This window comes from Besnoitia besnoiti, chromosome VII (genome assembly GCF_002563875.1).
Source record: "Besnoitia besnoiti strain Bb-Ger1 chromosome VII, whole genome shotgun sequence".
Taxonomy (NCBI): Eukaryota; Apicomplexa; class Conoidasida; order Eucoccidiorida; family Sarcocystidae; genus Besnoitia; species Besnoitia besnoiti.
The window spans coordinates 2,237,549-2,257,369 of record NC_042362.1 but is presented as its reverse complement, the minus strand read 5'-3'; the positions used below and the strand labels follow the sequence as shown (position 1 = coordinate 2,257,369).

General features: G+C 57.0%; 3 protein-coding genes across 3 annotated transcripts; all 3 read left to right on the top strand.

The window, feature by feature from the left end:
* Nucleotides 1-1,111: 1,111 nt before the first annotated feature.
* BESB_079200 (SAG-related sequence) lies at nucleotides 1,112-2,866 on the top strand (the record flags this gene model as incomplete). The annotated part of the gene is made up of 2 exons (XM_029366282.1): nucleotides 1,112-2,054; nucleotides 2,451-2,866. The coding sequence occupies 2 exons, from the start codon at nucleotides 1,112-1,114 to the stop codon at nucleotides 2,864-2,866; spliced, it is 1,359 nt and encodes a 452-aa protein (XP_029217713.1).
* A 3,712-nt stretch (nucleotides 2,867-6,578) lies between these two features.
* Nucleotides 6,579-11,072, top strand: BESB_079190 (uncharacterized protein; the record flags this gene model as incomplete). Its single annotated transcript, XM_029366281.1, has 4 exons — nucleotides 6,579-8,771; nucleotides 9,134-10,048; nucleotides 10,297-10,493; nucleotides 10,994-11,072. 4 exons carry the CDS (start codon nucleotides 6,579-6,581, stop codon nucleotides 11,070-11,072), a joined length of 3,384 nt encoding a protein of 1,127 aa, XP_029217712.1.
* Nucleotides 11,073-13,932: 2,860 nt separating this feature from the next.
* BESB_079180 (uncharacterized protein) lies at nucleotides 13,933-18,337 on the top strand (the record flags this gene model as incomplete). Its single annotated transcript, XM_029366280.1, has 6 exons — nucleotides 13,933-14,394; nucleotides 14,594-15,472; nucleotides 15,906-16,040; nucleotides 16,335-16,464; nucleotides 17,114-17,243; nucleotides 17,725-18,337. The coding sequence occupies 6 exons, from the start codon at nucleotides 13,933-13,935 to the stop codon at nucleotides 18,335-18,337; spliced, it is 2,349 nt and encodes a 782-aa protein (XP_029217711.1).
* Between the last annotated feature and the right edge of the window lie 1,484 nt (nucleotides 18,338-19,821).

The window sequence follows — 19,821 nt, the reverse complement described above, 5'->3', positions numbered from 1 at the left end:
CCGGCAATCATGCGATAGGTAGCCCAATCCTCAGCGTGTGTGGTGAGGTCGCGTCTCGAGAGTCTGGGGCACGGGTGGAGGTTCTCATCATCGCTCCAACGCGTAATTAGTCGAAGATAGCTGTGCCCTTGTGTTGGATCTATTTGTTCTCTCCCTTGCCCCTGACAGCAGGCGTCGCCCCGCGCTAATCCGATCGGTTCGTATCCAGTTACCTCGCGCACTGTCACGATCACTGTAGAAGTGTGCAGCTGCGTTTAACGCGTGCTAAATCTGCACGCAGCATCGATCCAAGAGTTTTCGCCGAGGCCTGGCCTCCGAGAGCAACCTCGTCCGCAAGAGCTGCAGTTTTAGCTCAGGTAGCAGATTACCAGACATTTTCCTTGCTTCTGCAACTAGTTTGTCTCACTCGGTAGACCCCGTGAGTGTAACCGGTTCCTTCTCCACGGCACGGGAACTCTTCCGAAGTCACCTCGGCACCGGGTTCACGTGAAGAGACGGCTTTCCGGCAGTCCCCTTGATAGAAAACGCTCTGGAAGCGACGAGGGAAAGCTGAATAGGGATGTCTGTAACCGCGGAGAGTGGGGTGAGCGCGGTCCCTTCGGCTCGGCTAGCTTACACTGGCGATTTGGCTGTGCTGCGGTGCCACATCCAGAGTGGCGAGAGGAAGCGGATCTGCGCGTCTCGTCATTGCGCGTGCTTCGTCCAGTATGGTTGAGAACAGCACACACCATGGCAGTCTGTCGCGCGGACGCGGAATGCGAACTAGTTTAGCTTGTGGATTCTCCTCAATACCTCATTGGTTGTGCGTCCTTGCGTTGTTGCCGTCCAGGCTGCTGTGCAACAACGCAGCGAAAGGGACTCCTTCGGGCCCTGGCACGTCAACACTCAGTCGCTGTGGGCTCGGATCCGTCCAGGAGGCGCCACCTTCACCTGCTTCGAGTGGCATCCTCTGATAAATTCTCCAGTTTAGCGACCCACAGTGCCAATAGTGCCGTCAGAATAGAGTCCATTCATTGTGTGTGCATGCATGTTTTCCGTAAAAAAAGTGGAGTTTATCGTCGACACCAGGCGCTAAGAAACGCGTGGCGGATCCCCCTTTCCTAATTCCGTGATGTTGTCCACCTTGATTTTCATTGTCGCCGTGCACCTGGTACCAACACTCTTTGTGTCTGGTGCGACTGGTACAGGCAGCTCCCATACCTGTAGTGCAGCGAGCACTGCTATCTCGGTTGCCGTAAACCCACAGACGAAAGAGGTCATATTTGTCTGCGAACAAGCCGTGCCGTATGTCTGGCCAGCTGGTGACGCCGTGGTCACCACATTCTTCAGTAAAGGGGACCTAAAGGACACAGAAAAACTGGCAGATGTCTTCGGTGCAGGGTCGCAGCTCACCGTCCAGGCGTCAGATAAGGAGAAGAAGCCTGGTGCTCCGGTTACAGCCACACTTACGATCAAACAGTTTGCCGAAACACCGCGAACCATCTATTTCGCCTGTGGCACCACTGAGTCTCCGGCGAAGCAGGCAACGTCTAGAAGGTTGAGTGGCGATGAGGAAGGTGCAGGAGAGCGTGGATCCAATTTGAATCTCCAAGGTAAAGAACATCCTACGAATGGCAAGGAAAACCAGGAGGGAGGGGGCGCTCCAAAAGGGGAAAACAAGGCCGCGGCCGAGTTGTCCGGTAAAGAGACTAAAGCCGCCAGTCCGTCTGTGCCTCGCCCTGCGCCAAGTTCTCCTGCACAGAGTGTGCCGAGCACCAAACAGCCTGGTAACGTGGCTGAAGGTGAAAAGGATCACCTGGAAGACCAACATAGTGGTTCGCCTCCTCAGGCTGGTGCAACAGCCGGCCAGCTGGGTGGTAGAGAGGGTCACCTGAATGGGGTGCCGGACCATAAGAATGACTTAGCGCAGCCGCAGACGCCGCCGAGGGCATCGCTGCCTACGGAGTCCACGGGAAACCAACAGAACGGACCCCCCGCCAGCACCCCAAGCGACAGCCTGAGCAGCACCTCGTGTCTTGTCACTGTTACAGTTCCCGGGGGACCAAGTGCTACTGGTAAGAGTTCCACTCCTGCATGAGATTCACAAGTGTGTGAGAATATTGTCATTGAGATCAGGGCAACGCATATCCTTGTGCTCAAATGGTGAGCTATACTTGGCACACACGCGGTGTAAGGCGAAGCGCACTGAAAATGACTCGCACGTCACCAGGTTGCACACATTTATAGGAGGCAGCTACTGGAACAAAAACATATCAATTGTCTGCACTGGAACCCACGGCTGGAAGAGCGCGCTCCTCTGGTTTGGCGTATCGGACGGGGAAGGAGGAAGCGACGTGCGGCACCGAGCGTCGATCGCATGTGTGTGACGCCAAGTGGTTGTCAGGCGATATCTCCTACGCGGACATGTGATTGACAAAGCGTTTTACTGGTCCGGTTCTGTTTGTGTGCAGCCTGCACTGCTGACAAGAAGACCATGGAGCTCGATATTAACAGAAAAACGAAGAGCGTCACCTTCGAATGTGGATCAACTGTTCCTTCCCTGTCTCCTGCCGACAGTTCACTGAACGTATACGATGGGTCATGCAACAAGAAAGTATCACTACTGGACGTGCTTCCCACCGCCAAGCTAGAGACCGCGGATTCGGGCTATACTTTTAGCGTGGAGCGACTCCCTTCGACCCCCATAGCACTGTGTTACAAGTGCTTGCCAACTCAGTCAGCTGCAGGGAAGGAGGCGGAAATGTCGGAGTGTACGATCAAGATCAGCGTTGCAGGCGAACAGCCGTCGTCAGCAGCAGGCGGCTCTCTGAGATTTGCTTCTTTTTCTGTCTTCTTGTCTCTTACGGGCTTGTGCTACTTGTATTAGACCAGTTTGGGGCTGGAGCCATGTAAACAGCTTCTCTTCATGTGGTATGTGGGCGGGAAGGGGGTACCCTTTCGAATGTCAAAATGACATCGGAAAGGCAAGTGGCAGGCTCGTGCCCCCAGGAAGGAAAGCCTTTTTGGACTCTGGAGGGCGGCGCGTCGTGGATTTATGTCCCTCCTGCCAGTACTGGGTGCCTTACTCTACGGAACGGGACCCTGAAAACCTTTAAATTTGTCCTCAGATTCGGCGACTTTTTCCCAGATCGCTTATCCTGCGTGTAACAGACACACGGTGGACGCCAAGGGGATTCCTCCATAGTTATCAGGTTCTGTTGATCCGACATGCCGCTCGTGAAGTTAGTTGTTAGTTATATCTCTACTTTCAGTGGCTTCCTCGTTCACCGAAACAGCTGCGGATGGCCAGCAGGTAATTGCGTGCAGGAGAAGGCGGGCGTCAGGGATATGTGTTTGCCATGTTCCCTGTGTGCTCCTAATCCTGTCCTCGTTTTTCGTCTGGCTCAACCCCCCGTGGCATCTGGCCTACATTCGTTATGGACCGGCCGACTCCAAATTGGACATAATATGCTGCGGTACATCGTCCCTCTCACATGGCGTTATAACCATAGACTCCGACGATCTTGTCGTACTCCTCCTCAGCAGAGGGCGGAAAAGCTAGGGCGGGGTAGGAAGCTCCATGTTGCAGTGCTGTGACCGGCAACACACCTACACCACCTGCATGAACCAAATTTTGTCAGACGAAAGACATGACGCACTGCTAGAGCGCCAGAAACAGCTTAGGGAGAACTCAGGGGGCGTTGGGGATGTCCCCTGCTATTCTCTCTTCTCATTCAAATCAGATCCTCCTCAATTTTGTCAGAGGCAAGACATGACGCACTGCTAGAGCGCCAGAAACAGCTTAGGGAGAACCCAGGCGGCGATGGGGATGTCCCCTGCTATTCTCTCTTCTCATTCAAATGAGATCCTCCTCGATGAACTCATGCCCGCCAGTGTGTTGCCCGTCGGACGCCCCAGACCTTTGCCACCTGTGGTGCTGCTTTTAGCTGCTTATTGACGCTTATCGAAGCGCACGCATATGGTAGCGTGTCTATCTGTGCTTCGTGTGCTGATCTTTCTTCGCACATCATGCAAGCCACCACTGGTGAGCTGCATGGGGTGTGATGCCGTACTCCCCGTCGCCAGGCGGGCAAAAGTTTCGAAGTCATAATTCAGGGCCATACTCTCTCCGGAGCCATACGGCATCGAGAGCTGTTTCCTCTGTAATGCGAGATCTGGCGAACAGCAGCGCGCCAACGGTTTTTCACTAAAAAACCGTCTCCTCGGCGTGTTAGGTTCCCTGCTGTTGCGTGTAAGCGGTAGTACGGCTCCCCGCCCCCTTGATATGCAGCGAGGCGAATTATTTGTACCTGTGTGCGAAGGCGCAGAAATTGTCTCCGGCGCCCCCGAAGCTGGAAAGGGGGACTGGAGGAAGTGGGCGGTTTCTGACGGCAGTAAGGAGCGGCTTCCAAGCTACCGCTACCGTCCTATAAGGTTCATAACCTGTGTAGTGACTTGGGACTTCAGGTGCTCTGCCAAGTCACGGACTCTGTAGCACCACAGGCGTGGGAGTCTGCTTCTGAATCTTGGCGTCCCCAAGTATGTGGGTAAAAAACGCAAAAAAAATGGTCGTTCATCGTGGCTTTGTGGGGGTTGACCGTGGCCATCGCGCCGCCACTGCTCGCCATCTGCGAAGCGGCCCCTGCTCCGATTAGGAAAAGAAGGAGCAAGTGGCATACTCGCATACCAAACCCCCGAGAGAAGCGAAGAAAAAAAAAAATTGGTTACACTTCTCGATTTGTGCGTGTCATCCTTGCGCAGGGGCCATGCTAATCTTCTCTGTATCGTTCCAATTTTATCGGATGGCACTCCCGAAGGAGGCCAAAGGAGAGGTGCGCACCTGGCAGTTCACAAACACCCCCTTCCAGGGACGAGGTGACTCTGCGTGAGCTGCGCATGCACTAAGCCGCGGAGGCGACGAGCCGTTTCGTTGCTCCCTTGCCCACCAGGCCAAGACAAGTGGCCGCCACCGCATCGAAAACTTTCTGTCCACCCCTGCATTGGAGAGATAGTGGCTTCTTGCGTGGTGGTTCCCCATCAGGCTCGAAGAGACGGACTGGCGGCCGTGGTCGGCCCCAGGGTTTCGAAGCTATGCCCGTCGTGTCTCTCCCATCGGCTCCGACGAAAGACGACTTTTCCTTCGGGCCTGCCATTCCGCGACCTCGAGCAGGTGGCGCTCTGCACACCTGCCAGGCGACCCTTGCCTGGTTTCTCCCAGGGCCGCATGTGCAAGTCCTCTGCTGCCGAGAGGCGCTTCCACGAGGAACCCTGCGAACCCTAGTCTTAAAAACGGCGCGGTTGAACGCGTAGTCGGAAAAGAAGCTCGCGTTCAACCTTCTCAGCTGCGTGTGCAGCAGACCTCGCGGCGTTGTTGCCGTCATGGTGCCGTTTGTGTCCCAGCTTCGCTGAAATTTTTCCTGTTTCTGCGAATGCCTATGCACGGAAGCAGGCGTCACTTCCTTGCCCCTCGCGTTGGGCTCCAGAACGCTGCCGCGTTGAGACGGGCGCCAATTTCGTTTAGGCAAACCGCGGCTGTGTGCCTCTGCTGCTTGTGGGCGGGCCTCATGGCGTCGTCTGCTTCGCCTGTCTCCTGGAAGCGCTCTCGATCGCCGCCCTGTGCTTCGTCTGCAGCTCCATCCACGGCGTGTTCCTTGGTTTCTCCGCCTGGAGTCTCTTCTCCCGTGCCATCTTTTTGGAGAGGCCATACATCTCCCCCCACGCAGGGTTCGGTGTCGCGACGTGAACTCCGTTCTTTCTTCTCTACGGCTTCTCACTTTGGACCTGTTCCTTGGCTAGCTGCACACGCCTGTCTTCTTTACCTTCACTCTGTTCGTCCCGACCCGACGTGGTGCCCTGTTCGGATTCGTTCGGGCGCCTCCGTCTGGCGTTCAAAGAAGCAGCACCCCGGGGCTTGCTTGAGGGGCGCGTCATATTTGCGGAGGACGATACAGGAGAAACCGACGAGGGGCCTGGATCCCTGCCCTGCTGTCTGCGGAAAAAGGCGAATCTGCGTATGCATCGGGACCGCCGCGGCGCGTCTTCATGCGCCCGTTCACCTCGGTGGAGGGATTGTAAAATCTTTTCTCCACAATGACCGATCTATGTGCAGCTCCGGCCCCGTGAAGCCTCCCGGTTTCCTTTCACCAGGTGGGCGCCCCTGTGCCTCGGGTTGGCTCCCTTATCGAACGCTTTCCGGGCTGCCGCCCCCGCGGGCTTCCTCGTGTGACTCTCTCTCCCGCACTTTTTCCAGCCTCTGCTCTTCGGCGCTACCGTCTTCAGATCGTCCGCTGCCGTTCTCTCGCGTTAGGCACTTCCTCCAGGCTTCCTGTCCATCGCTCTCTCGCCCCGCCGGCGCCGTCTCTCGCCGGCTTTCCCGTTCAACCGCGGCGGCCGCTCCTCACGTTGACAGCGCCTGGGTCGCTGTCAGCAGGACTACTCGCCTCTGCGAGCGGAGCCATGCGTTTCTGCGCAGCCTGTCTCCTCGCGTCGGCGGCTTCATAGAAACGCGCGGCAGAGGCCACTGCGATCCATTCCACCAAAGAGGCGGCTTTCCGCGGACGCGAGACTGCAGGCAGGTCGCGGCATATACGGCGGAAGACATGCGCGTCAACCCGACAGGTACAGGGTCTGCCGCACAGACGGTCGCCTCCGGCTTGGAGTCAGGGAGTAAGATCGATCAGCGAGAGGCTGGCAGCGACGAAGATGCTTCCTGCGGGATGCCCTCTGCAGAAGACAGCTGGCAGCGATATCCTGAAGTGAAAAATCGAGTGCAGGGCCTGTCGCGGGCGCTGCGGTATGACGCTGCCTTGTCCACGATTGCAGCAAACTACGGCTCCTGCACCTCCGCCCCGTCCTCCCCCGCAGCCTTTCCGCATGCGTCCTCGCCAGCGCCGTCCTCGGCGTTCCCACCTCTGTCCGACGGCTCTCTGCAGTCGTGCGCGTCTCTCGCCGAGCGGCGGAGACAGGCCGCAGCTCAGCTTTTCAACCGAGTCGTGCAGTCCTGCGCCTTCTACGCGACTTTGCCGGTGCTGGCGAAGACCTTCTGCCTCCTCCTTCCCGCCTCTCTGGTGGTCGATGCAGTCCACGAGCTTCGGCAGGCCGAGCGCCTGCGAAGACACACGGATGCCGTTCTCCACAGCGAAAGCCCGGAGGAAGTGCTGGGAGAAGCACGCTCTCTCTCCAGCGACGCCACGCGCGGCGACGCACCACGCGACGGGGAAGCCGAAGGGCGGCGCAGGGGTAGAATACACACCGCTCAGGCGCCGCCGCGGGAAGGAACCGAGAAGGAAGAGGGAGGAAACCCAGAGGCGACTGAAAAAGACAAGCTCCTTCTCCGCGAAGGCTTGGGAAATTCAGGAGACAGTCGACGCCTTGCCTTGGCCGGCGAGCGTGGTGGAGATGACCTCGGAACGGCGGAGAAGGCAAACCACGTGGGCGCTCCGAGCGAAGTTGATGTTGGTCTCACTTTCCAGGCGACCGAGCGCGGAGACGGACAAGAAGCTGGCAGGGGGGCGCCCGCGGCCGCACAGATGCCTCTCTTTGTTGCCCTTGTGGAGGCCTTCGACACGTTCTCGCAGGTCCTCGACACAGACCGATGGCTGCTTTCTCCTGCGTACGAGCATCTGCTCGCTTTCTGGAGGCGAACGAAGCTGACGGCGTCGGAGGGCGTCCAACAGGGGCAGTGCGTCGGTGAAGAAAAGCGAGAAGATGGTTCATACAATGCCCCGTTAACTCGCGCCGAAACCTCCTCGCTTGCTTCCACGTCGCCTTCGTCTACACCGGCGTCACAGTCCGCAGTTGGCGCGGCGGCCGAAAAACACGCACGTGTTTACGAGAAAGCGCGGTCGCCCTGTTCAGACAAGGACACCGAACGGGCGAATCGCCGGGAGCTGGTCTCCGCGTTGCTGAGAGTGCTGATGCAAGGGGACGTGGCTATCGCTGAGAACGCGTCACTCTCTCCTGCTTTCGCTCAGCAAGTTGCGGAGGGACGGTCTCCAAGAGCGCGCAGAGGGAAGGGCGACTGCTATGCGGCTCGGCCGGCTGCGTCTCCCTCGCCGGCTAACGAGCCCCGTCAGGGCAGCGTTTCGGAAGCGCACGAAGAACACGAAACGCGGGCGGGAGGAGAGAGTGAACGACTCGCGCCTCTCTTTGAGTTCCTCGAGGACGCGGCAGAAGCGCGCGCAGGCCACGTTGGCAAGGAGCTGAAAAGACGGAGACTCGAGCGGTGTCAAGAGTTGCTGGAACACGCGGCGCGCCCGTGCGACATCCCTCTTGTACCTCGGTACGAGGCGACGACCGGGATGAGGCAAGAGATCACGCAACCACCGAGAGAGGAGCCAACTGCTTGCAGCGGCGGAGCCGGGATAGTGGAAGGGGGAGAGGCCGCGGAAACCGGCAAGAAGGCGCACGGCGAACACGCGTTTGAATCAAAGAAGGATACTGGCGCATGTCCATCCACTGACGCCGGCGCAAGCTGTTTCTTGCCTTTGGGGGAGGCGGAGCTGCGTCTGCCTTTCCCTATTTCTCTTCCCCTGTGTGTGAGCAACGGGCCGCGCGACGAGCGGACAGGTCTACTCGCTTCACGCGGCGGAGAGGCCACGCTTCTTGCTGGCGGTCTCGGGTTCTTCGGAGACTCTCACACCCACGTGCTTCTGCTGGGCGCCTCCCTCGCGGCTGGGAACATTGGGGAAGCCCGGAGACAGCTGAGTCTCCTCGAGACGAAAACCAGCTTCTTGGAGTTCCCCCCGCTCTCGCAAGGCGGAAACGACTGCCAAATAAGCAAGTGGCTTCAGGTGCGGCGAACGGCGCAAAATCAGATACGAGGAAGCACACACATACACGTGTATGCGAGTAGATTTGTCCGACTGGCACGTTACAGTGGGTGTCGAGGGGTAGGCAGAGTCATAGTCTCGCTTCAGCGTGCGTTCGTTCAGACTTTGGGTTCAGCGTCTTCTCCGCGTTGGACGGCGGCTACGGCAGCCAGGTGTGCGCCTCCTTGCGTGTCTGTGATGCTTCTCTGCCTCCCTCAGTGATATGCGCTGTTAGCTCCCTCTCGGCGTGAGACCATCGGTAAAAACAGCAGTCTCTGGCCTGCTCGTGATGCTGAAAACCCCTCGTTTTCTGTGTTTCTGTCTCTCGGTTCGCCTGCACACAGATCCTCCAGCCTACCTTCGTGCGCCGCCTCGAGGCCGCGGGTCTCCTGCATGCCGAGCCGCGGTCCGGCCGTGGAGACCGGCCCGCAGGCGCGCGCCAGACAGCGGCGGCTCCACATCGAGAGCTGGCGAGAGAAACTCAAGGGGGAGGCGCCCAGGAGGCGACCGGCCTCCCACGGAGTTCAGAAGACGAGAGAGAGGCTCTGCGGGTGCTGCTCGCAGCATTTGTCGAAGCCACAGATCAGGCCGAGCGGTGTCCACGAGACAAACATCGGCATGGCGCAGCTCTATTTCGCGCTGGCACGGTGGACAAAGCTGGTGCTTCGGATTCCGCGTCGCTGCATGCTTCTGGCGCGGCGTCGCGCTGTTCTTCGAGTTGCTCGTCCTTGTCAGCCGCAGCTTCCCGCGTCTTCTCCGGTCTTTCATCTTCTGCGGCTCGAGTTGCATCGGCGGCAAACCCCTGTGCTTCACTATCTCCTTCTCCCTCCGCCCAGCTCGCATCTCCTGTCTCGGCTTCAAAATTCCCTTCATGTGTCGTCTCGTTCGCCTCACCTGAGTCGAAGGTCCTTTGCGGGGGGCGGAACTTCGTGCTGCGCCGCGAGACAAAGAAGAAGGGCTCCCGACAGAGCGAATCGCGCAGAGGAAGCAGAGGCGAAGGCGAAGAGAATCCGCCGGAACGACAAACACGCAGAACAGACTGCATGCCTGCGTCAGAGGACCGAGGCGCTCCGCGGAGGCCTAGTGACCCGTTGGAGCCAGAGGGCGAGCCCAAGAGGGAGGGCAGCGCGAGCGCGACGAGTGCGAAGGAGACAGAAAGTGACGGAAAGGCGTCTAAACAGAAACGCGACCAGAAGGAGGAGCAACAGAAACAAATCGACTTCCTCGTTATCCATGCAGAGGTCGACTGTCTCTCTCAGGTGAGGTGGACACCGTGTGTCTCTCTGTTTTCCCCTTGGTTTTCCCCTTTTCACGAGTCGACTGAGTTTTTCTTCATGCCCCAGTGCCCTTTCCAACTTTTCTCGCCCCTTTGGTCCCCCGCGCTCGCGCCTCGCATCTGTTTCCGTCCTGTTACAACCTTCTCCAGGTCTGCCTTTTTGCCGTCTTTCACCTGCGTCCTCTCGCCTTTCCGCGACTTCCTGTGTGTCTCTCTGTTTCGTCTTCCCAGGTTCCTCCCGAGGCGGCTCAGGGGGCGGCGGTGTGCATCGTGGAGCTGGACCCGGCAGGCCTCGGCTACGAGGCCGCCCACCCGTGCCCCATGTGCCTCCAGGCGCTGCAGTCTCGAGGCGTGTCTCGTGCGTTTTTCACCACCCCGTTTGGCATTCGAGGCTCCTCTATTCGCCTCGACGAGACTTCGGCGCGCAGGTAACACGCGGCAGAAGAAGCGCCTCCTGAGCGCCGCGGGACAAGCCAAGAGCGGCTTCGCCTGCTTCCCACGGGAGCGCGCCGCGCGCGCTCCCGTGGCTCTCTTTGAAAAGGAAGCGTGGGCAAGCGCAGGTGAATATTGAGACTGGGTGTGTTTTCGTGAAGCACCCTAAAGCCGTAGGTTGCTATGTGGATGCGACGTTAGAGCGCGCGGAATGTGTGCTTTCCAGCCGATGCCTTGACACAACCGAATACACAGCAGGCGCTAAGCTCTGCGCGGGCTGTGTTGCAGTGTTGCGAAAGGGCATATTCACTTACGCAGAGAAGCGGAGGAATAGAGCCATGACATCCAAGCTCTTCAAGAATGGAGTGCCTCGCACATGTGCTCATACGTAGATCCGAACCGTACATAATGCAGGAGTACAAGCAACGAGTGTGTTCAGGTTTCAGAGTTTTCTTGGGTTATCAAGAACAAGTGGAGTGGTGATTCGTATTTTCAGGTCTACACCGGCGCCTTTGGCCTTTGCTGAGGAAGTCTTGGCGGCGCGGAGAGAGCAGAGAGATGACCAGCAACGCTAACAGACAGCACACTTCGCAGAGTGTCTTTTTCGTAGGGAGTTTTTCGACAATTTGTTTTGATGGCATCAAGCACATGCAAGGATGTGTATTGACTTGTTTCGTTACTTTTGCGGCCATGTTTCCGTTTGCGCCGCACCTAACTAACGACAATGTTGTCACCTTGGCATCACATGTGAGTTCACCATTCGCAGGTGCATCTTGGCGCCCCCCCGGTTGTTTCCAATCGTTTCGATTGTAGCCCCTGGCTGTTCAAGGACTGACGCAGGTTTGTGGAGACTGTTTAAGTCAATACCGATATATCTAGACTACCCATCGTCTCGACCGATGCAACCAGTTTCGCGAGTCAGCGATCTCGCCGATTTTCTTCTGCTGAAGCATAGCCTTAGCCCAACAACAGGACATCTGCAACAAGACGAAACACAGTTGACATCCCTGCTAATGCGTCCAACAGAAGCTATGCCTCTCTGCCTGGTAGGAAACCCTCCGACGCGAGCCTCGTTGCCTCAAAAGCTTTCGCTTGTGACTAAACTCTGTCGGTAGTAAAAATCACCCGGGCATAACATTCGCTGTCTGTTTTTCAGCCGCGTGCCCGCAAGCGGATTGTTCGTGTTGTACGACAGTGGAGAGAAGAATGCGTAGCGAAGCAATGTAAGACACGACGACTAGCCAGACGCGCAGCTTAGCAGGGGCTTATAACAATCACTATAGTCCATTGTACCGCGTCATTTCACTACACTCCATGCTAGAGGGTGATTTTCAGGGCCGGAACGGCACACAGAACGATAGATCACTGAACCCGCGTTGTCTTGGTTCTATTTTCAGTTTCCAGTGTAAGGTGGCAATTACAAAGGAGAAACATTCCTCTTCGGAACCTAGCTCTTCTGATTCACTGATTTCTATTTCACGAACTGACAGGAAGTGTGCAAGAGGTGCAAATTCGCAAGGGCAGCAAGCCATACTCTCGGTGTTTCATGCGTAGCACGGGGCAGCATGTTGAAAAAAGTGCTTGGTCGGACTTCCTCCGTGATTTTCATTGCATTTCGTGCTTCATAAAAGGAGCTGGGATAAAAACGCCTCCCAAATGGGAACTCGAACCATTTGAGTAGATTCTGGTGTCTGAGAGTTCCCCTGTTCTCTGCAGTCGCGCACTCCTCATCTCTGGAACTGGTTCCATCTTATCCGCACACCGCCGCTATAACTGACAAGTCAGACGATATGTGCTTCCCAAGCGAACTGTGAAACCCGTTTTCTGCTCCGTGACCTGCGAAAAGAGGGAAGAGGATCGTAGCGCCGCGCAAGCCGCGCGCTGTTGACTGCGTTGCACTTTGGGTGAAGAAAAGACTCGGTAGTCTTTCCCAAGTAAACCGGGCCACAGCCTTGCATTTTTGAGCGTCTAATTCAGAAGAACAGTGCCTATGTTTTCCCATGTTCCCGTGTACGCTCGGTGTGACAGCATGCGTTTTTCATCTGCCGGTTTACCCCGCCAATTTTTCTGTGTCTGTGCAAAACGCCGCCATCGTGTCGCGCAAAGTCGCGCATGCTGTTTCCGCGTGACCCTTCTGTTACTCGTTCACCTTTTCGCACATCTTTGCTTTTTTCTCTTCTGTCCTTTCTGTCTTATCGTGTTCTTCTGACTTTTCTTCTTGCTTTGTCTCTCGCCCCCTTCGCTTCGCTGCATCAGCTGCGCCCGGCTCTACCGTTTCCGGTTTTCTTTCAGGTTCTAGGGCAGATGCCCTGCCCGACGAACTACAAAGAGAGCAACGAGCTGTCCCTTTGTCATGTCTTGAAGCTTTGGAAAATACCGCACTCTCTGCTTCTTCCTCCGAACACGTCTGGCTTCCTTAACTCTCCTTTTGTCGATTTAGTCCGTGCCGTTATTCCCAACTGAGGCCGCTGAAGCGCCGCGCGGCGAGGAGCGCGTTTTCTGAGAGAACGACTCGAGACAGGTGATTCATGCGTCTGTTTTTGTGTCCGCAAGGCCGTTTGGCTTTTATCCTTCGTCGCTAGCGGCCGTCGCGTCTCGTTAAAGAGCTTCAGCATGCGAGCCAAGGAAAGCGAAGGACTGGCGGGATCGCTCGCGGGCTTCTTGACGCCCTGGCTCTGCTGGAGCTTCGCGTTCTAGAGAGGAGGCAGAAGTTTCCGCTGCATGCAGAGTTCGCATCTTCGTTGTGGAGCTTCCTTCCAGCGCGAATTGGCCAAAGCGAACTCAAGGAGAACGTCGCTTCTACATGTACGCAGCGGTCCGATTGCAGACAGCAGCATTTTTTTCGTACGGCTAGGTCTTTCCTGCTCATTTTTCCGTGCGATACTGCATTTCTCCGGCTCTTTCATCGTGTCTCCCTTTTCCATCGTTGCCGCCCAGTGTTTCCTCTGTCAGATCGGCCATTTTTGTCCCTGTCGCATGGCTGGGTGCCTCTGCTGCGGGTGGAAGCCACGCGCCTTTTTTCCCGATACTGCGAGTGGCGCAGGAAACAGAAGGCGATCTGAATCGAAACAGCCGGCATCCGGCCTGCCAACTGCCCGCAGAGTTTCCTCTTGGCCCGATTTCTGCGTTATGAAGGCTATTTCCAGTCGGGCGGTCCCGTCGCAGCAATTTGTTTTCCGAATTCGAGGGCGACGAATTCGATCAACTTGTTTATTGTGTTTCGAGAGAGAAAATGCGAGTTTCTAGGCACTAGCGAAGATTGACACACACGTGGCGCTGTTCCCATTGCGCCGAGTCCCGCCTCTCGCGGGCGTTTTTTCAGGTCTTTCTCCTCCCCGCGGCAGTCTGCTCGTCTGTACCCTCTGCGTGTCGCCACGACTGCCTGGAGGCAGCTGAGAGAGAGAGGTCGCCGCAGTGTCTGTCGCGCCCGCCAGGATGTGGCAACTCGGGGTGGTTTTTGCAGCAGTCGCGTCGCTGTCGGGCGCTGCCGGCGACGCGCTCGTGCGGCTCTCCTTCGTTCTGGAGGAGCGACGCGCTGCAGGCAGTGAAGGCGGCGAACCCCAGGAGACTGAGCAGCGCGCGGGCGCCCGCAGTCAGGCTCTGGATGCGGAAGAAGGCGAAGCCCGGGGCAATGAAGGCAGCGCAAAAGAGCGGTCACAAGCGAGGCGAGGCGACGCATTTGGCGGAGGAGAAGGCAGAGAGGCGCTCGCCAGCGCCCGCCAAGGCAAGCGCCCTCTGTATCGTCGCCCGCTGTGGCTCCTGGGCACCTGCCTCGGCACGGTCATCAACTCCCTTCTGTCGATCATTAGCCTCGACTTCGCGAGCGCCGCAGTCGTCACGCCATTCGCAGGTCTCCACATCTTTTGGAACGTCATCTTGTCGCGGCTCTTTTTGGAGGTAAAAATGCCACTGTCTCGGTGGCGACGCGCACGAGCCTACGGACTGTAGCAGCAGCGGCAGTGGCGGAAAGAATCCACATGACTTGTCCAATTTGTTTTTGTTCTGGTCTGCAGACTCGTCCCTTTCCGCTCTGCGTTTTCCCGTTCTGTGTTGTTCCCGTTCCAGGCTGTTTTCCGTCTTGTCTTTTTTTGTTCAGGAGCGCGTCTCGCCCCAGCACTACGTGGGCAGCGCCTTGATTCTCGTGGGGCTTCTGCTCGTGCTGTGTTTCGGCGTGCGGACGCCTCCCCCGCTTTCGCTGGAAGCCCTCCTGCGTCTCTACTCGCAGAAGACATGCGTGTTGTACTTTTGCATTTCGACCTTGGCAATCGGCTTCTGCATCTACGTGGCGATTTGGGGTCGGGACTTGCCTCAAGGCGGCGCGCCGCCTCGGTCTGCTTCGCGCCGAGCCCGAAGAGACAGCAAGCGAGGCGGGGGAATCGAGCTGTCCGTGCTCGGGGCTCCTGCACGCGCCGCGTCCTTCTCTCCCTCGGCGTGCCGCCCAGGCGCCAAGCAGCAAAGAGAGATCCGCATGTCGCGGCGAGACGAGGACTGCGAACATAAGGGCCTCTTGTGCGCGGCGGCGGCGCGCGAAAGGAGCTCGTGGCAGACAGGGCAGGCGGAGTGCGAGGAGAGCCTCGGCGGAGGGCAGGGCGCCTCGAAGGCCGGCGAGAAGACGAGCGGAAAGCCCGCCGGCAAGGTCCCGGACGACTCGAAGCGCGAGGAGAGGGAGATGACTCGAAACAGGGCGGTGGGGGGCACTGGAGACACCGAGATGACTCTCGTGGGTTCCAAAGCGAGGGAGATTCGCGTCTCAGCCGAGAGCGCGACGCAGTGGAGAGCCGGGAAGGAAGAATCGAGCGGAGGCGCGTTTGCAGGTCTGCAAGCGCAGCTAGGCGGAGAGAGGAGACGAAGCGAGGAAAAGACCACTTCGTCCTTACCGTTATTCTTTCCAGTCGGCCTCAGGCGCCTCTGCACTGCGGCCGTCAGTGGACTCTGCGGAGGAAACACAAACGTCCTTATGGAGCACGTGATGAAGGTGAGAAGACGGGAACCCGTTTCGAGGATCAGCTCGTCTGCACGCCGGCGCCCGCAGAGGCAGAGAGCTTCCGCACCGAAGGAGTTCTTGACGTTGGCATCGGCTTCTTTCAAATTTCAAGGGAGACGTGAATGAGAACTCGGTGCAGCCGACGTTGGTTTTCTCTTTCAAATTCGTACTTATAAAGATTCGCGTGGATGAATGCGGGTCTGAAAGAAATTGTTTCGAAGCACCAAAACGTTTAACCCTCCGTTTTTGTCCTCCGTTTCCACTTCGGCGTGACGAGCCCCGTCTGCAGCTGTCCGTCGCTGCTCCGTCTCTTGCTTTTGCTGGTGTGGTTGCTCGTATCTTTCTCGTTTTTGTGTCGTTCTCGCCTGCACCGTCCCGTGTCTCTTTTTCTTGATTTTTCTCTTCTTTTTTGTTCGGCGTGCAGGTCTGGCACGAAGAGACGCTGCACAACGTGATGCACCCGAAGTTCTTTCTCTTGCTTTCCTTGCTCGCCAGCATGGCGGTTGGGCAGCTTCTCTTCCTCAACATCAGCCTCGCGCGTTACGAGGCGCTCTATGTGGTAAGGCCGCGAACCTCCTTGCCTTTCATGGCAATGCTTCTCGCTGCATGGTCTTTTTTGTCGGTCCCTTTCGTCTCCTGTGCCGATACGTCACCTCTCTTTTCTTTCCCTTTACGTTGTGTTGCCCCCCCCCCCCCCCCCCCCCCCCGGTCTCTGTGCCTTCCTCTTTCACTTCTTATCGCTTTTCAGTAGCAAAAGTTGTAGTTCCAGTTCAACTATTGCAGCTTCTTCAGTAATATATAACGAGCATGGATAATACTAGTTCAAGGAATTGCGGCTCTTTCTTCGCCTCAGGTCCCGACGACTATGAGCACGCTTATCGTGAGCAGCTGCCTGGCAGAGATTGCGCTGTTCATCCACGTCGTCCATCTGTCGCAGCGCGAGTTCCTTCTCTTCGCTGGGGGCTGCTTTTCCATCGTTGTCGGTGAGGCCCTTTGCTGGCTCTCAGTGGGCGATCCCTCTTCTGTGGCTGTGTCTTCACACGAACGCATCTGTGCCGTTCGCTGCGCGCTTGCTCTGAGGATCCGCTGCCAGGCACAGCGTCGCGCGCAGAGTCTTGCGTATGTAGGATCGGTTGTCTGATTTTTTTGTTTTAGGAGCGACGCGGTTGTTCACTCACCGACCCGTAGAAAACAGGTGTTTTCCTCTCTCTCTCCTCGCCCGCGTAGCATATCGGCTTTACAGCCTAATCCGCGGAGTACTTCCCTCTATCCTGCTGCCTGCATGCATATATATATATATATGTACCTATATGTACTCGCGTAGTTGCCAGGCCCCTGGGTTGAGCTGCGGTGGTGTGTGTCTCTATCACTCTAGTTGTCTTCGCACGTATCCGCGGGGCCATATTCTTCTTCTGTCCGCGTTCATGCACGCCTACGTGTGGCTGCGCCTGTCTCGCTTTCTGCTTTCTAGTCGGCTTGTGACTCTGAGTCTGCAGCTGGGAGAGAGCGTCTTCTTTCGATTGCTTTTGCTGCGCGAACTTTAGAGGGATACGCGCTGTTTCTTTTTTGGCAGGTGGGGCTCGCGTGTCGCCCTTGACTTTGAGGGTGTTGTCTGTTTCGGGGCCTCTGCAGGAATCACAGTCCTATCTGCCGCAGACATTGAAAGAAAGGAAGCAGATGCGGCCGGCGCGGACACCACTGCAGACGTGAACGAAGAGGAAGACGGGTTCGACGATTTATCAACTTCTCTACGCTCCTTCAGGTAACGCACTTTCTCTCGCGCTACTCCTAAACGCCATCCCACCAGTTTTTTGTCGTGCTCCGTTGCGCGGCATCTACGCAAGTGTGTTACTTATACATATATATATATATATATATATCTGTAGCACGTGTGATGAAGGAGGCGGCGCAGTGAGTTCCACGCTGTCTCGCTAGATTCTCAGGCGAGTTCATTCGTCTCACTTCGTGCGTCCCCCTCCTCTCCTTACATATTGATAGACAGGTGTATAGACAGAAAGGTCGGTTGACAGATATAGATACATAGATATATAGATGTAAATAGATAAGTAAGTAGACAGGTGGATATAGTGGTGTTTCTTTGCTGAGTCGTGCGCCTCCCCCTCGTGGCGCTCTCGGCAGCGGCAGCGGTTGTTTCTGTGTCTTTTTTCGCCTTCCAAAGCAGGTGTGGACCTCCTGATCGGTGTGTGTCTGTAGTATGTCACGGTGTGTTGGCTCCGCCGCAGCTCGCGCACGAGTGCGAAGATCGGCGTTCTCTGCCACCGGCCGGCGACCGGCGAGGGCGGCGCGTGGGGTTCGAGGCGACGGAACCGCGGCTACGAGCACCTGGTGGTCCCGCCGTATGCCTTCGACGAGAGCGACGACGACCGGAAGCAGACGCGCGGCGAGGAAGCGAGGCTGGAGAGCGAGGAGTTCGAGGCCTCGCAATTCCCCGGCGAGCCGAGGGACGACGCGCAGGACGGAGAGCGGGAGAGCGAAGAGAGCTTTTCTTCGTGCAATCAGGGATCCGCTTCGTCCGATGGAGCGAGTAGGGGCACGGCGACGCCGCGACGCTCCTCCTCGGATGACCAAGAGGGCGCCTTTTGTGAAGCTGAAGAAGAGAGCGACGCGGTCGCGCAGTCGCCGCCTGCCGCGGTCGCGCCGTCGCCGCCGCGGACGCCAGATCTCTTGGCCCAAGGGCTGTTCTTCTCGGAAGGGCCCTTGGGGGGGAGCAAAGGGCAGTTCTCCGGGGAACGCAGCGACACTCCGCGGTCTTCGCTCTCGTCGCTGCGCCTCGAGGATGTGCACGTTGTGGCGGCCGCGCTAGACGCAGCAGCTGACCGCAGGAACGGCTTCTGAGGTGACAGAAAGGACGGCGAAGCGCCCCGCCCCCGTCACCCACCACCTACGCACAGAAGACGAAAAAGGCAATCTGCCAAAGCGGAGCAAATGAGAAGGTCCTACGCGAACGGGGGCGCAGGAGCAGGACAGGTTGGAGGACGAGGGACTTTGCGGGCCTGTTGGGGGAAGAGTTAAGACGAAACGAGGCTCAAGATGCATGCAGAGATTTAAAGACGACTCGCAGAAAAAAGGCTCGGAGAGCCTTACAGATCCCGAGAACTATAAACAGACTCTACACGCTAAAAGCGGAAAGGGACCGCTTTTTAGCTCAGAGGACGAGGTTCTCAAGCGCGTGCGCAGCACGTGGGTTTCATCGTGGCGTCAGCGTCCTCTGTCTTGGTGAAAAAGAAGCGGCGCGAGGCTACATGCAGTGCCTCGGCGCAGAATATCGCCTGTGGTGTTTCGTTCGCACGCGCGAGGCTATCAGTGCCGTCCTGTCTGTGCGAGTTGTCTTAACAGAGCCGTTGTGGTATGTAAACATCGGCACCTGTCTTCTCAATATGTCAAAGTGCACATGTGTGCGTGGGTGCTTTTTCGATTGGAGCGTCCCAGACCAAGCGGGTATCGAAGTTGACGCATGAGATGTGCAGTTTGTCCTGATTTTTTGATCGGCTTTGTGCGTTGAGTAGATATGTATATGTGTATACATACTTGTGCATATGGATCGACATATATATATATATGTGTATCAATACATACATATGTTCAAATGTCACGCGTATAAAGCTCTGTCTCAGCGTGGAGCAGCGTGTCTTCGTTGTGAGAAGAGCTACCTTTGTCTGTGACGCATGCGAGGTTTCGAAATCGCTCAAGTCTGCACGTGTTATCCGCCTCAGACAATGTTTAAGGGGCTGGATTCCGCCGGTAAATCGTCCGTTGTTGGTATCTTCGTCGAGGTCGGCAAGCCTCGTATTTATCTTTCCTGGCGCAGTACCGCTACACATTGTCATCTGTGTATTTGCACGCGTGTTTTTATTCATTTCATCTGTACCAAAAGGTGATTTTCGCCGTGAGAGGCGCATCGCTGTGTTCGGATGTTTTGCCCCTAGGGGCGCGCTTCGCAGTGTGTGAAGCCGCAACGTGGCTTCGATTCAGGATTTTGTTTTTTGGGGAAGAGGGAGTGTTTGTATTTTCGCAGTTTGTCTGTTGTGCAACATTTGATCGCAAGTTCGAATGCATGGCTGCTTCGTTTTCATTTGAGCACCCTGACAAGGCTTTGGAGAGGTGGCCTGGTCGGCCCGCCTCAGGCGTTTCGCTCTGTCTCTATACGCCGCAAAGGGAGGGTTTCCAGTTCAGGCGCTGCAAGCGAGACGAGTGTATATGCGCAGCTTCTCTAGCATAATTTCTAGACATTTCAGGCTCAAGTCCCGCGCAGTATGCATTCCCTCGTGGGAGTATTAAACGTAGACAGACATGGGCCTCTATATAACGAAGCGGCCTGA